The sequence below is a fragment of the Amblyomma americanum genome, chromosome 4 (genome assembly GCF_052857255.1).
Source record: "Amblyomma americanum isolate KBUSLIRL-KWMA chromosome 4, ASM5285725v1, whole genome shotgun sequence".
NCBI classification, from domain to species: Eukaryota; Metazoa; Arthropoda; class Arachnida; order Ixodida; family Ixodidae; genus Amblyomma; species Amblyomma americanum.
In genome coordinates, this window is record NC_135500.1 from 83419757 (window position 1) to 83435821 (window position 16065).

The 16065-nt window shown below is 46.5% G+C and overlaps 1 protein-coding gene across 1 annotated transcript; it reads right to left on the reverse strand.

Moving 5' to 3' along the window:
- Positions 1 to 4276: 4276 nt before the first annotated feature.
- LOC144129617 (uncharacterized) lies at positions 4277 to 9714 on the reverse strand. The gene is made up of 3 exons (XM_077663739.1): positions 9551 to 9714; positions 8428 to 8511; positions 4277 to 7803 (listed from the first exon to the last, which is right to left on the reverse strand). The coding sequence occupies exons 1-3, from the start codon at positions 9712 to 9714 to the stop codon at positions 7518 to 7520; spliced, it is 534 nt and encodes a 177-aa protein (XP_077519865.1). The 3' UTR covers positions 4277 to 7517.
- Positions 9715 to 16065: the final 6351 nt, after the last annotated feature.

Here is a 16065-nt window from a genome sequence, read left to right on the forward strand (position 1 = left end):
GCGTAACTCTCTGCGCCTTTTAGAACTCGGTCCATGAGCCTTGAGAAGCAAAATGGTGCATTCTTTAGGCCGAAACTTAACGCAAGGGGTCTAAAGGTGCCCGCAGGTGTGGTAAATGCGGCATACTGGCTAGCCCGTTCGGTCATAGGTACTTGCCAGTACCCCCGAACTAAGTCCAAAGTGGATACATAGTTCGCAGTACTAACTCTCTCCACCCGCTCTTCTACGTTTGGGATCGGGTACGTCTGATCTTTCGTTATCGCATTAAGCTTCCGATAATCTATGCAAGGACGAGGGTCCTTTCCCGGAACTTCCACAAGTGTCATAGGAGACGTGTAGGCGCTTTCGCACGGTTCGATAACTCCCAGTTCAAGCATACGCTCCACCTCCTTCTTTAGCATTTCCTGCTGACGCGGAGCCATTCTGTAAGGCCGCAACTTAACTGGAACGTCGGACGTTAGCTCTATGTCATGAGCAATGAGAGCTGTCCTCCCAGGTGTCGCCGAAAAAAGGCCGTCGTACTCCGAGATTAAACTGTGCAAGTCAGCCCATTGCGTTTCGGTCAGTCCCTCAGCAGGAGCTGCCACTTCCATAACGGCATCAGCGTCAATGCTTTGGGCAGGACCATCCAGCTGAGGAATGTCCGTCGTTAGTTCCTCACTGGCGTTAAGAGCCATATTGACTGTCTGAACCTCGTCCACATAGCGTTTCATGAGGTTGTGGTGATATATCATGATATCTCGGCGCTTTCCTTTCCGCTCAATGGCGTAATTAGTGTCCGAAAGTTTCTTTACAACTCTAAATGGTCCTTCCCATTGAACCTCGAGCTTATTCTTACGGGATAGCCTCAGAACAAGGACCTGATCTCCTTCCTGATACGACCGCAACTTCGCATTCCGATCGTAATAACTTTTAGCCCTAGTCTGAGCCTCCTTCATGTTAGCTTCTGCGATTTCCCGGCATCGGCGCAGCCTGCCTAACAAGTCCAATATATATTCGACTACAGTCGGGTCTGTGTCTTTTGACTCCCAAGATTCCCTTAGCAAGCGTAAAGGGGAGCGTAAGGCCCGCCTGTACACGAGCTCTGCCGGACTGAATCCGGTCGCCTCATGAGTGACTGTCCGCAAAGCAAATAGCATAGCAGGGACACATTCATCCCACTGGCGTTTCTTTTCAAAAATCAGCACTCTCAGTATGCGCTTCATTACGGAGTGGCACCGTTCAACGCTGTTCGACTGCGGGTGATATACAGAGCTATGAATTAGTTTCACCCCGCACTTCTCCAGAAAGCCGCAAGTTAGAACACTCGTGAACATGGTGCCCTGGTCGCACTGAATTTCCTGCGGAAATCCTACTCTTGCGAAGATGGATAGGAGTGCGTTGACTACTTCCACTGAGCTCTGTTCTTTGATGGGAATAGCCTCCGGGAACTTCGTGGCGGGACAAACCGCAGTCAGCAAGTATCGGTGCCCTGCTTTTGTTATTGGGAGCGGTCCCACGATGTCTATCACCAGCCGGCGAAAGGGCTCCGATATTAGCGGTACCAGTTTTAGCGGTGCCTTGGACTTCTCGTGTGGTTTCCCCACTCTCTGGCAAGTGTCGCATGCCCTGATGTAGTTTTCGACGTCCTTGAAGCAACCCGGCCAATAAAATTCAGATAGCAGGTGGTTTTTCGTCTTACGGACCCCTAAATGTCCCGACCAACCTGCTCCGTGACAAAGCGACAAAATGTCAGTTCGATACTTGGCCGGCACTACCAGCTGATCAAGGACGCGCCCTTTTGCACCTCTGTAGTGGTGATACAATATTCCATTTTTCACAGAAAATCTCACATTCTTACGAGCGATTCCTTCCTTAGCCGTATCCCACACATGCTTGAGAGTCTGATCTTCTTGCTCCTTAATCAGAGCGTCTCTGGTCACCTTTCCTAGAATTCGGTCTAGTGACTCTGATGATGGAAGAGCGAACAGCTTTTCACAATCCAATCCTTCCCTTCCTGATTGCCCTGGCTTGCCTTGATTAGCTCCTTCCATTTCAGTCCCCTCTTCATCCGAGTTCGTAGCGAACGGTTGCTCTGACATTTCGGTATTATCTCTGTTTGATTCCTCATCTTCTATCTCTTTCTGTCCGCGCTTTTGCGCTGTCTGAGGCTGTGTACCCGTGTCACGTGTGCGCAGCCCCTCCCCTGAGTTCGGCTCTGCCGTCTCTAACTTAGCCGCTAGAGCACGCGCCTTAGCTCTTGTGAGAGCTTGAACAACTCCTGTCAAGGTTTTCCCTTCATCCTTTAGAAGTCGATCAGTTCGGTTCGAGAGCAAGTAAGGATACTGGGGTGGTAGCTTGTTGGAAACTGCTGCCTCCGTGTGAACCTCACCGAACGGCCCGCTTATGATCACGTCAGCAACTGGAAGGCAAACGCTTGCTTCCTCCATTATAGGCTTGATCCATGCACATTTGCCGTTGTATTGGGTTTGCTCAATGTAGTCCGGATGCACCAGGTCAATCGTTGCTCCACTGTCCCTGAGCACCCGACATTTCTTGCCGTTCACAATGAGATCCAATAAATATGGTCTCAGAAGCTGGTCGTTAGTCGCTGAATCGCATGCGTAAGCAAATGCTACTTTAGGTTTGCGACATCCTGCAGCGATATGCCCAGTTTCCTGACAGTTATAGCAAGTGGGCGGCTTGCGCGCTTCAAAAATTTTTCTCTTTGAGCGGTCATCAACCTCCTTTCTTTCCGTTTCACTTTCAGACCTGTCAACCTTTGTAGGCTTTAAATTAGCCTCCGATGTCCCACTCATGGGTTTAGGTACCCCTTTCCACTGGCGCTCTGTCCAGCTCTTTCCTCTCTCAACCGACCTGGCGGAAAAAACTTCCTCTTGTACTCCTCGGCGAGAGACAAACTCGTCCGCCAGTTCGGCCGCTGCCTGCACCGAGCTGACTGTCGCCCTGTCCTGAATCCAAATTTTCATCGACTCAGGCACTTTGGACAGAAACTGCTCTATAGCGATTATTTCTAGAGCCTTACTGAACTCATCATTAGCTTTGGCGCCTTTCATCCATTCCACCAGATTTGCCTTCAACTCATAGGCAAACTCTGCGTAACTGGCACCTTGCTTTCTTGTAAGGCTCCGAAACCTTTGCCTGAAAGCCTCTGCCGATAGACGAAATCTCTTGAGAAGGCTTTCTTTCACTTTATCGTAATCGTCAGAGTCCTCTGCAGAGAGTCTGGCGATGACATCCGCCGCCTCGCAGGGCAGCAAGCCCAACAAATGTCGCGGCCAAGAGCTGCTACTGAACTGTGCTTTTTCGCAAGCTCTTTCGAAGTTAATGAGATAGAGGCCTATATCCTGCCCAATCGTGAAGGGCTGCAATAGTTTCGATAGATCGTAAATATCTTTTCGTGCCACTTCCTCTACTCCTCGAACACCGCTCGTCTTTTTGAGCTCAACCTCTAGGCGAAGTTTCTCCACTTCCAGCTCTAGTTGCTTTCGCTCAACCGCTTGGCATCTCTGAATCTCATTCCATGCTTCCTCTACTTGCCCACTCTCGGCATCAGAAGATTCTATAGCCACGATGATCTCTGCTTTTGTCATCTCAGGGCTAATCTTCACTCCTAACTCCTCACTCAGACTCACGAGCTGAGTCTTGAGCAGCCGCTTCAAATCCATGACTGACAGCAAGCAGTGTGACAATGCAGTGGCCTCCACCCAGAAGTACTTTAAATCACGCTTCTGCGGCTGGCCTTGCCAGGGAAAAGATTACATCTCTATCTTATCAGCCTGGTACCCTAAAAGCAATGCCAACACTCACCCGTCCGCAACTGCCAGTCTGCGATCTCGGCGTGCTGTCCTCCGTCGGTCAGCCAGGCTCGATCCCACCGTGCTGCCACCAGTTGTCGCGACTCCGGATGTAGGGCCGGAGCCGAAGGTAGTGAAGACCGGCTCGGCGTTGAAAGACCACGGAGAAGAGGAGCTCTCGTAACAGAACGAATTTATTTTCGTCTTACATGTTGCAATCTTAGCGAGATTCAGAAGAATCCTCTCTGGTCCTGAACCATGGCTTTTTTTTAACCCCTTTCTATTTCCCCAGGTCCCTAGTAAGGGAATTGGCGCGGACCAATCAACGAGCACATATCCACTCGGTGCCACGGAGACCCGCCTCCCAGATGCGAGCACGTATATCACCGCGTAAAACAAACACAACCAGCAGTCCGCAGGTAACCACGGTCTTCCTGGCATGTCGGTCCGTTTCACCGCCGTTTTTGAGTGCGCCTCCTCTGCGGCGTGTCGGCTCCGCTGAAAGGACGTAACAGTAAACTGACCTCCAAGCGAAGCCGGCGATGCTGTCCATCACTCTTACCCCGCCGCACCGGGGTCCGTTGGGTCACCCGCGGTAGCGTCCGCCGCTTACGGGTTCGGGAAACGACGCAAACATTCCAAAGCGCGGCAGCCGTTGAGGCGTGTTGTTTTCCAGGCCTTGGTTGCGATCCGCTGGCTTCCGTGGAGATGCACTGGTGTTCTTGCTGTCACCATATGTCGTGCTTTTCAGCTCTTCCGCCGACTTAACAGGTCATTCATTACAGCTATTTCTCTGTAACGCGAAGCTCACCGCAGCTTGTGTCGTCTGCATTACCTGAATATGGAGCGCGTCTACGCGATATCTGCTGAGTTTTTTGCGACTCGTCTTCTTCGTCAGAGGATGAAAGTGATGATGAAGCAGTTATTCTGATGCATGAAGCATCCTTGCTTCTGTTGAGATTGGACAGGAACCGCGTCCCTCTTTACGTAGAGAGCGTTGTTCCACGGTACTTGGCCACCGAGTTTCGACGACTCTTCTGGCTCACCCGCGAGACAGCCCGCAACCTGACCGACCGTTTCGAGGCGTCGTCGTATAATCCAAGAGGCGAGCATGGAAGGCTACAGATAACAGCAGAGAAGACGATGTTGTTTGGTCTCACATACCTGGCAACTCAGATGACCGTCAACCATATCGCCGACAAGTTTGATGTCGCCGAGTCATCTGTAGAGGTGTGCCTAAATCGGCTGCCGGAATTCCTCTTCAGTATCTCGGCGGAGATCATTCGATGGCCCCCGCCAGCCGAGCGCGAACGAAGTAAGGAAGAATTCAGAGCTCTGGCGACCACGAAGAGCGGCAGGCAAGGATTACCTAACGTCATCGAGTGCATCGACGGGTGCCATATAGAAATTACGAAGCCTGCGAAGTCTGAGCACTCGTACTACAACCGGAAGAAGTATCATTCTGTAGTCCTGCAGGGCATCTGCAATGAAAACAAGAAGTTCATTGACGTTTTTGCTGGTTTCTCGGGTTCTGCGCATGATGCGCGAGTGCTGCAGAACAGCTTCTTTTACCTGAGGCGTCGGAAAAGTGCGAAGGTAATTTCGCATGTATATTTAATTGCCTTAATATTTAACATCGAAGCACAAAACATGCATGATCAGTATGATTCCTGATCGCAGCATGTTTGCAGCATATGTTTGGCCGTCGCACTTCTTAATTCAACAATAAAAAATCGTAACTGCATGCAGTTCGAAATGTAATTGAAAACTGGTTTAAACTGCATGGAATTGGCTTCCATTTCTTCCAGTTCACATTTTCTAATGTGTTGGTCAAGCATTACTGCGGCACATTTCTCATTTTTAATTAAATTTAAATTAAATCCTGAAAGTGTACCTTATATGTTAATATATGCATGCTGTGCCATTTGGTGAGCTGGTTTCACTTGTCATATGCTGCAATATTTTCTGAAAAAGGAGCCGCAATGTCTGCAGTCATGCGATCAATTCACAAATTTATGGCTTCTACTATAGCTGGCACTACCAATAACGTGCAGGTGGATACCTTCTTGGTGACTCGGCCTACCCCCTGCAGCCATGGCTGCTTACCCCTTACAAGTGTCCAAGCAAGAACTACGAGGAGGGTTTCAACAGTGTCCACAGTCAGCAGCGGATCATTGTGGAAGGGGCGTTTGGCCTTCTGAAGAACCGTTTTAGGCGGCTTTTATATGTAAATTCACAATCTCTTAAACAAATTGTCTTAATTATTATTGGCTCCTGCGTCTTGCACAACATGTGCACAGAATCCAATGATGATGATGAAAACGATGAATTGCCCAGTCAAGGGCTGGATGTCAGTAATGTTGGAGAAGATAGTGACATTACATCTTGCCCAAGCAAGTTTCGGGATGACATAGCGCAGTCTCTGTAAAATGCTTTATTTATTTCACTGCATTGTTTGTTGCTATACAGTAGTGGCACAAAGTTTTGTCAGTGCTTGTTTCCTCACTGACAGGTTTTATTCGCATAAATAGTACTCATTTACAGTTCATATTATTTGGGCATAGTGTTAGTATACACATGTCAGATGACGACTAGCCCTCACTCAGAAAGTTCTTCGTAGCTTGTTTGTGGCAGGTCCAGAATGCATACACATATGCAATTCTTCACATTATATTTGTACATCATGTTTGTCAATATGGACGACATGACAACTATAACTGTTGCTCCTAAAGTTCTTGGTGACTTGTTTGTACATATGGGTAGGTACACAGCACATACTCATTTGCAATTCCTTGCATTGTTTGTAAATAATGTACATGACAACTAGCTCTTGCTCGTAAAGTGCTTCGTGGCTTGTTTGTACACTTATAGGTTGTTTACACAGCGCATACTCGTATGCAATTCTTCATAGTGTTTGTACATAATGTTTGTATATACGTGTGACATGACAAGTAGCTCTCAGTGAGAAAGTTTTCCTTGGTAGCTTGTTTGTACACTGCCAGGTAATTGTTGCAGGTTGTTTATGCGGCACATACTACTTTGTAGTGATGGCTGTAAGGAGAAACTTGAATTAAAATGGCTTGGAATCATTCCAGTTGTGTTGCACTTATCTGAACTGACACTAAAGTCATTACTGAAGGATGTTGTATGCAAGAGGCTGTTCCTAACTTGGAGGCCATGATGCATTTAGTCTAAAACAGCTGTTGTAGTAACGCCAGAAACGGACGATGGCATGGTGATTACAAAAGGTAAAAAAATCAGCAGGTACTTCAGGCTGCTTACGTGCTAAGAAGGTGAAAGCATTAGTGTGCCATCATGAGCGGTCAACCTCGACACAGGTTGCGCGCTGAGAATTAAATTAAACAGGGGCACTACCCTTAAGCACAAGCAGCATAATTTCCCACTATGGCTTCTCACTGTCTTAAGCATTCAGGATTGAATCGAAATACCCATCAATGTTCATTGCAAACAGGTCAGAAGTTTCTGGGCGCCAAATCGTGGTGCGTATTAATTTGTTCACAGGTGTACAAGTTTCTTTCATCACTGTTTGTGTTGTCATGCCAAATAGGTAAACTTTATAATGTAACCTAAAACAATATAGCTGATGTAAAACACATAAGTAAATGCATAAGTAAACACATAAGTAAGGTAAACAATACAGGAAACAGTTATAGAGGAAGTGGAGCTTTGCTTTAAATTAAGAAATGTGCATCAGATGAACTAATATCGACACTTTATGTTGCCAGTGCTGTCCTTAGTGGCTCCAGCTGTTTTTTCTACAGCGCACACAAGCCTCTCTAGCAAGGCAAGCTTTTCACTTTGTGCTTCCATTTTCTCGCGATGCCGCTGGTGTCTGCTTTCGTCAAGTTTTGCTGCTATTGCAGCAAAGCTTTGTGCCACTGCGTCTGCCATGCGCCGGGTCCGTTTCCTCGCCGGGGGTCGCCCGCCCTCATTGCATGGTGCCTGCTGGCTGTTACTTGGTCCCGGTAGGGGATCCTCGTCCAAACTAGGGAAAGTGAAAGACAAAACTGCTATTCACCACAAAACATCAGTACATAACTGTGGTCGCAGTACATCTTTGTTTTGTATACATCAGGAATCAAGCAAGCGGTACAGCACAGGCTGAGCCAGTCATGTGTGTACAGTTCGTTGCTCCTGCTCATTGCAAAAAAAAAAAAAACTTCTCCATATGACAGGGCTGTTGTTACATTGAGCTGCATCTTTTGTTTCATATAGTGGAGTTATTCCCAGATTTCGGAGAGCACGTACTGCCTTCAGAACAGCACTGACTTAGTCTGTGAGACTGGCCTGCCTATTTGCTGTGATGCCCAGAGCCCTTTTCGTGAATTCATATGCTATGCGACAAAAAAGGAAAGCTATAGTTTTGTGGAAAATTTATTTGCAGTGGTGTGCGGAGCCTGTATGACATTTTCTTTCCTGTCCTAAGCCAGCACTATGTTCTTTGCAGTGAGGCACTATTAACAGCTCTGATTACTAAGCACAGTGAATTCTTTGCAACGATTCAGCCTCATACCTTTTGCCCTTAAAAATGTGGCGGGACTCTGTGTTTTTTGTTAACTGAAGAAAGCTATGGACACCACCGAAAAGAGGACAATAAATGGTGCCTCACTTTGAGCTTGTCCTCGCTTGCCCAGGCCCTGCCACAAAGAATGGCTGAATGTGGTGCTGCGGCTCGAGGATTTCAGCCAGCTCCCTGCATATGCCAAGATCAAGAAACACAAGAATAAGCCATGCATTACATAACTTGCTGTCAGTGCTTCATAGATGGCATATTGGCTGAGTTCTTCAAGAGTATAATGTAAGCATGTGCATGCATCGATTGCAGTATACAGTGAAGATCACATCTGAATCAATATGACAGTCGAATTGCGGCAATCCTCGTGCTTTTTTAGTCTAAGATACATGTGCACACACTGAGCTGCAAATAAAGATGGTTTTGTTGCTCACGTTCCTTGCACCAAAATATACCGGACTAATGATTTGCATGCGTGGTTGTTTTAGTTGCCTCATTGACAGGCTCTACGCTTGTAATATTGCTTGTATGATTACAGAGGATTAGTGAGACAGCAAGGACAGCGTTTGTTGCTGGATAATTCCAGATGGCACCCGATGGCCCACCTGCAGGTGTCAGCCCAATTATGAAAGAATGCAGGTCATCAAAAGAACACAAATTTGAATGTAGAAATCATGAAGCCGAGCTTCCACATGAAAACAGCTGCTTACAGGTAACCTTGGGCACCGTGTGTATCTCAGTGAGAACAAAGAAGTGGGCTTATGCTGATTTAGTTTTAAACCAAGTGGTTATAGATATATAATTTGCTGACATGAAATGATTGTATTTATTTTGTTCGGTGCCTGTTTCAAGCCCTCTCTGTTTCTTGCTCAATAATGGTGCAGTCGTGTGCACAAAGAATGGGCGTTATTACAATAAATCAGATGGCAGTTACCTCCAGTTTTCACCTTACTTGTTCTTTCACTTGTTCCCTTTTTTGTGTGTGTTTCAACCTTGACACGCCAACTGGACCTTCAAACAGTACTCCTGCAATGCTTTAATGATTAATCAAATGGCGTGAGCTAATTGATTATGCGATGAATTCAATTCAAAGTCTAATGATGCAGTGATATATGACCTGTGGATGAGGGAAGGGTGAATTGAGTACAACAATAAATTATATGCGGTTACTTGGGCACCTAGCTGCTTTTTGTGAGGTTCATTTATTCTGCATACTTACTCTTCATGATCACAAGTTCTGTGCTGGTGACCAGATCTGCTGTTGTGATATTTTACACGCTTGTACGCCCGCTTCTGCGTCTTCCACTTGTTCTCGGCCTGGAGCGGGGTGACACCTGTGCCTTGAAAGCGGTCCCTCAGTGATGTCGCCACATCCCCCCACATTGCTTTCCTCGTTTTAACGCAGGGTTTTGTTGCTTGCTCTGTTTGCGACATGCAGAAAGGGAGAAAGCAAGACTGGTAATTGTGTACATAACACTACCCAAGCAGCACGCCAATAACGGGCCACCGTTGGCATATCATTGGCGAAAATTGGCGCGAATATCGGCCCTTCGTTGGCATTTAGGCAAATCGCAACTCTTTCCAAGCATGGCCCAACATTCCCGCCAAGATTGGGCTGATGTTCAGCCAATCTGAATGCCAAGAATGGCCCGAACATCACTGCCAATATAGGGCCCAATATGGCCGAATAGTGCCCCCAATATGGCCGAATAGTGGCCTTTCGGATACCGGCATATCTTGGCTACCTCTAGGCATTTCCAGTATTTTCCGAGACCAGTGCAGAATTATCGCATGCATTTAGAGGTCCCGTCCGTGGTTTTCAATACCGTGCGACTTCTAGCTGTATATGCAATTGGTTCGAACTCCCATTAAACTTTCAAAACTGCATGCAGTATTTTCATTGCATATGTATTTTGATTTGCAAACAATATTTCATGCACATTTTTACTTAATGTCCAGCAGCTACCAAATGAAACAAGCATACAGGAATTTCAGAAAAAATGTTTTTTTACTTTTCATGTGCCCGTGGGGCAATGACCCATGTGGCAAGGGTGCTGCGTGGGGTGGCTGGGCGTGAGGAGGAGGCTGTGGGGGGGGGGGGGGGGGGGCAGGGGAAGGGGCAGAGCTTGGGTGGACCCCTTAGGGGGACATGATGGCCATGCCTGGAGGGGTTGCAGGGCAGGAGGCTGAGGGCGCGCCTGGGCAGGGTGCTGACCCAGCACAGGGGTTAACAGGTGGCGCTTGTGTCTCCTCAGAAGGAGCGTGAGACTCAGGAGGCTCGAAAGCTTGGGCATAGCGCCTCTTTCGGCCGCCCCCTCGGCCGCACGCACCGGGCAGCCACCTGCCAATGAAACCCTGTGCTGCCAGGATGTCGACACCCTGCCTCTCGCAGATGGCATGTGTGCAAGGTGAGTGTGCATTAAGACCAAGAAATGCAACTTTTAAAACGATACACTTCCTGCTAGCATATGGAAATCCAAGTTCATGATTTGACACAGAAAAAACCACACGTTACTGACACACAAGGTATCCCAACAAACAACACAAGTACTGTACAGTAGTGAAATGCAAAAAAAAACGAGCTATCATGAAGACACTGCAGTCAACGTCAAAGCGGCCATTGCAGGGAAGTTCATGACAACGGATTACAATACGACAAATGGAAATGATTGGTTTGATTGAGGGCATCTGCTGCTTCTTTATGGAGTTTTATATGACTAAGACCCCCAAACTAATCACTATCATAAACACAGCAACAGAATATTCCTCAGCTGTTATAAAAAATTACAGTAAGATACAGCAAGAAAATAGCTTGGAAAAACTTGTACATGTTTAAAAGCAGGAATTACAATATTTCTAAATTAAAAGCTACAGCAATTCAAAATCAGGTATACCTGTTGCCACCCTGCACAGCTTTGTGCCAATGAATGGCCGTTTTCCTTTTCTCCCCCGCAGGCTGAATAGTCTCTGCACAGCCACCGCCATCACAGCACTCATCACATTCGCCGCCACCTCCTTTAGATTGTTCCCGCCTAGGCGGAGAAGCTGCTTCTTCTGAAAGGAAAAATTTGCAGTTGCCCAACGGTTATTTCACATGAAAAATCAGTCTATAACCACTTAACTTGTAGAACGCAATAGCAAAGACAACGGTGTGACTTCGAAAGTAATCGTAGTATACCTGCTACAACACAGCAGCAATTATAGTGGTTTTTTTACACCTCATGTGAAAAACACTTCTTATATTTTGACCACCGTAACAGCATCAAGAAGTTTAATATTACGTTGTTTAGCACTCGTAAGGGAATACTCCACGGTGATTCATGTCTTATGCATCACTACAGGGAAAATATGCAACTAAAATTAGCATCTATAGTTCTTGAAACTGTCCTGGTTGGAGTGGAGTACTGCACTTCAATTAATGAAAGGCATAAAAAGCAATAGCCAGCAAAAGGCTGATCAAAGCTGTCTCCTTAATTGGAAAACAACGAATAATGTAAAAAATTAGCTCCAAAACAGCACTCCCAGTCAATCGTCTCAAACCAATAATTAAAATAATTTGTGGGCCACCTTAACTCAGCCAAACTTTGTGAACAAAATATATACCAAAAAATAGACTTAACACTAGCTTCATGAGGCTCAATACTTTGATGGAATGTGCCACAAATAGTATAGTAGAGCATAACATAGTCCTGTGATTAAATAAATCAAGACAGCCTTAAAATATCTCTTGAAAGCATTGTTAGCAGCACAGATACAGTACTCTGTAATTCAAACTTCAAGGTAGCAGAGATTTTCGTCTGAATCATCAGAGTTGCACCCTCATATATCCAAGCAGGTAAACCTTGCCTTAGTACCCCATCAGTATCAGTGAAGAACTTGCTCATGTGGCCAAGCATGTGCTATATGTAAATGACAGCATATAATTACTAATCAAAATGTTAATTACTCTTGTTAATTCTCGCCCTGTTTTCTTCGCACCTTTTCCATCAGCTGAAATTGTGCTATATACCCCGATACAGCTGTGCTGTCCGTGTTAATTTCTTTCCTTTGTACCATCTTGTGTGCTTTGTTGCAGAGGCCATGAACCCTAGTTGATGCTTTTAAACGAATATGCCATGTGAACTACAAGCACTGAACTAGTAGGAAGCTAATGACAAGAGGCCTGACCTACCACTAGCTGCCGTGAAAGGGGCAATGGGGATTAATTGCATAGTGCCTGCAGTCAGCTTATCACCAAGGATCTTGATAAGGAGCACACGACTGCGCTTGGGAGCTTAGAAAGTGCATTAAATAGGGTCTATTTTGAAGAAACGTTCAATCCGATTTTAGAAGGAACAGAAACAATGCATTCATTTCGAATGTAAAAGAAGCAAAAACAATTAAGGCACTTATTTCGAATCAAAAAGAAACAAATGTTAATTCTGTAAGGGAGTTTGGGATTTTTCACTGTAATACAGGAATTAGACTTAGTATAAAGTAATCTATGCAACTGTCATGTTCGGTATAAGTGGGCGCGACTGTTTCCGGAATTTTCAGTTGTAATAAAACAGACTATTAACAATGTCACAGTAACCCTACTATGTGCGGACTTTTCAAAATTCATCCATTCCCACTATATTAGCTGAAAACTTATACAAGAACAGCATGATTATGGCTTAGGCATGGGAAGCATCTACTTCTGGGGCTCAGATTTTTTAATAAATATCTCAACTACATTAAGCACCCAACAGACTACTGTAATAAAACATTGAATGAAAAATTAAATTACCAGGGCAGCTGCTACTCTGTCATCTCTGACAGCAGCTTCTGCCGCCTCAAAGTCTTCAATAGTGAAGGCTTGCAGCTGAGGGCACTATGGCGGGAGGGAGCTCACGGGAGGAAACTGTGACCGTGTCCTCGGCTCTTGCCGAGCTTCCTCCAGCCGGCTCAGCCTCTGCAGGATTTCCCGCTGCTGCTGCCGTATTTCTAGCAGCAGCCGCAGCACCTTGAGCATTGTCGCTGAAACGAGCAAGGTTTCCAGTGAGGGCAGGCTTTCACAGCAGATGTATATATTTACACCTCAAGGACGCAATATGAGCAATATACTGCATTTACACGCTTGCAAGTCGACCTATTGTTTTCAAATTTGAAAATCCGAAATGCGGGTGTTGGCTTGCAATCGAAAATCAGAGCATGGCGCCATAAATAAAGGGGAGTATCAGGGATGATTCGGTAAATGAAATTTTATGTTTGCTCCACAGCTCTGCCCAGAATTTTCTGCATGGTTCTTGAGAAGGATTTTTTGTTTTCCTTTTTACTTATAGCTGTATGCTCAGCACTCTTGGGAGTGTTGATAGTTGATGAAAGGGGCACTGTTCCAATTGCAGTGGAACTGCCACTCAGAACAGCAACGCTTGCAGGGAGTGCCGGCACCTGATGAAAAACTAAAAACAGCGCCAAAACGACAGACGAGAAGATGGGCGAGCGCTGTTTTTGGTTCTTCAATGATGCACCAGCTCACTCTGTTGTTGGTTCTTCTGCAGCTGACAAAAGAGCTGATGCCACGCACACAGTTTCTCTGTGGCTGTTTGATGCAAGTAATGTCTCCTGGCTACATATTTTACCAGTTTGTAATGCAGCGCTTCATCAATTGTGCTCAGGGCCAAGTAACGGCGCGTTCACACTTGGACATTCGGCAGCGAGAACGAGCGGAATCCGCTGCCGCGGCAGAGATTGCGCCGAAATACCAAGCGGTAAGCCTGATCGGTCCAGGACCGAATTCTGCCACCGGAAGAAAATCCGCCGAATCCCGTCAGCCAATAGGAAGGAGAGTACGAAGTTCGGCAACAAACATGGCGACGCCCTTCGGTGCGGGACGCCTCGTTTGGGACTGAATTCGTCGCTGTTACTGCCTTTTTGAGCGCGTTCAATGCCCATAAAAGCGCCAGCGCTCTTTCGCTTTGTCTCATCTCACCCATAAAAAAAGTGAGTGATAAATGTGTTCTTTTTTTATTTTAGGTGACGATCCTATCCTTTTTTAAAAAAGGCTTGAGAGTAACCACCAGGTGGCGCCACTAGGCTAATCATTTATTTAAAAGCGACAATGCTAGAAATGGCGTAACGTCTGGCAAAATAGCTGCATTTAGCGTAAGTAAGCGTGCATACAGTTATCGTACGTAGACAGCATGGATTAACCTCTTGCCATATCTGTGTATGCCTTGAGCAGACGACACACAGACGATGAGCGCAGACGAGGTGGTTGGGAAGTGTGAACGATGCAGCTTTTTCGGTGGCAGAGGATTTCGCTTGCTCTCTCCGCCGAGTGTCCAAGAGTGAATGCCCCATAAGCATTCGGTGCTTCTTCACGAATATGTTCAAGATGGCTGTCATTTCTGGACCCCTCAACTATGGCGTCCGTCATAGCCTGAGTCGCTTTGGGATGTTAAGCCCCATACAACCAAATCCAAACCATGCAAAGGATGGTGATGTAGAAGTTGCTGTCTTCAGCACCAATTAACACTTCAAGCAAGATGCTGCAATCTGCAGCTATCTTAATAGAGGCATATAATCCTTCAGGCACCACAGAAATGTAAAGCCTCACTGAAGGTGAAGCAAAGGGAAAACGACATGCCCCCTCTTGTACTGAAGCTTTATACATCGAACTTTATTCGTGATGTACGAAACGGGCCAGATTTTGGTTTCTTGACCAAGAGCACTGTAGCGACGCACGTCCATCCTTGAAGAGTCAATTGGGACTCTAAAAAACTCTCTGCCATTTGGCAAGATGCCAGCTTTGGCATTGCCCCCAGGAGATCAACAATGACTACAGCGCAGTTATCCACCAGAAAGCAGTCACCGAGTTTCACGTCACCACCCACTTGTCCTGTAGAGAGCGGTGTGCACGCCCTCACCTCCAACATTCGTCGGCTGAGTTGCGCCAGAGGCTTATTTGTCGTCCGCAGTCTCTTCTTGACATTTCCTAGGTAACTTTCAAATGGAAATGCACTGAACTCATCGACAGTGCCATGCTCCAGGCATTGCTCTGCCAAGTGTGCAAGGGTGTGCACATTGTACACGAGTTGTTTTTGTCCGTACAGCCTGCCAAATTCTTGCACAAAGTACTGCAGCAGGCCGTGAGCAAACTGGTTGAGGTCTCTGTGATGCTGAGGAGAGGCAAGTACCCTAACAGATACATGCAAATATAAAAAATGCTTATAAAGCTCATCAGACAGGATGGATTTCAGGAGAACAGGCCCCAGGTATAGTAAAAAAGCCCTGAACTCTGTGGCCTTCCATCTGCCGAGTTTTTCGGTGCCCCTCGGTTTCCTCTGAAAGTACTTTGGAAATGCAGTTGCTGCTTCTCGCAGCTTGTCGTTGAGTGCACTCCTGTCAGCCCGGCTCAGCCTGGCAGCGTGCCCCTCGCATATCCAATTCCTAAGGAGCCGCCGCATAACCCCCAAACAGACTAAATGCATATACTGTGTAGGAAAGCATTTCACCCTATCTACGTTCAGAGATGTAAATGGTGAAACACCAGTGTGATGGCACCGATCCTCTTGCAAACGAAAAGAGGAGTCTGTTCGCTGTGGTGCATGCAGGTCAGGGAAAGTCATCCTGTTTTCCAGATAGTGCCCTTTTTGGCTGCAACGTTCACAGGCATGATAGCCTGTGTGGCCAGTGATTGCCTTCACGAAACTCCTTGCTGGAGCGTCACAGATCACGGCTTTTAAGCACACATTGACGTGCACCCCTTTC

Coding starts and splice junctions, on each gene's coding strand:
- LOC144129617 (XM_077663739.1), bottom strand. CDS start 9,714: ATGTGGGGGGATGTGGCGACATCACTGAGGGACCGCTTTCAAGGCACA. Junction 8,512..9,550: donor AGAACTTGTGATCATGAAGA/GTAAGTATGCAG, acceptor TGGCATATGCAG/GGAGCTGGCTGAAATCCTCG. Junction 7,804..8,427: donor CAAGCGAGGACAAGCTCAAA/GTGAGGCACCAT, acceptor CACTTTCCCTAG/TTTGGACGAGGATCCCCTAC.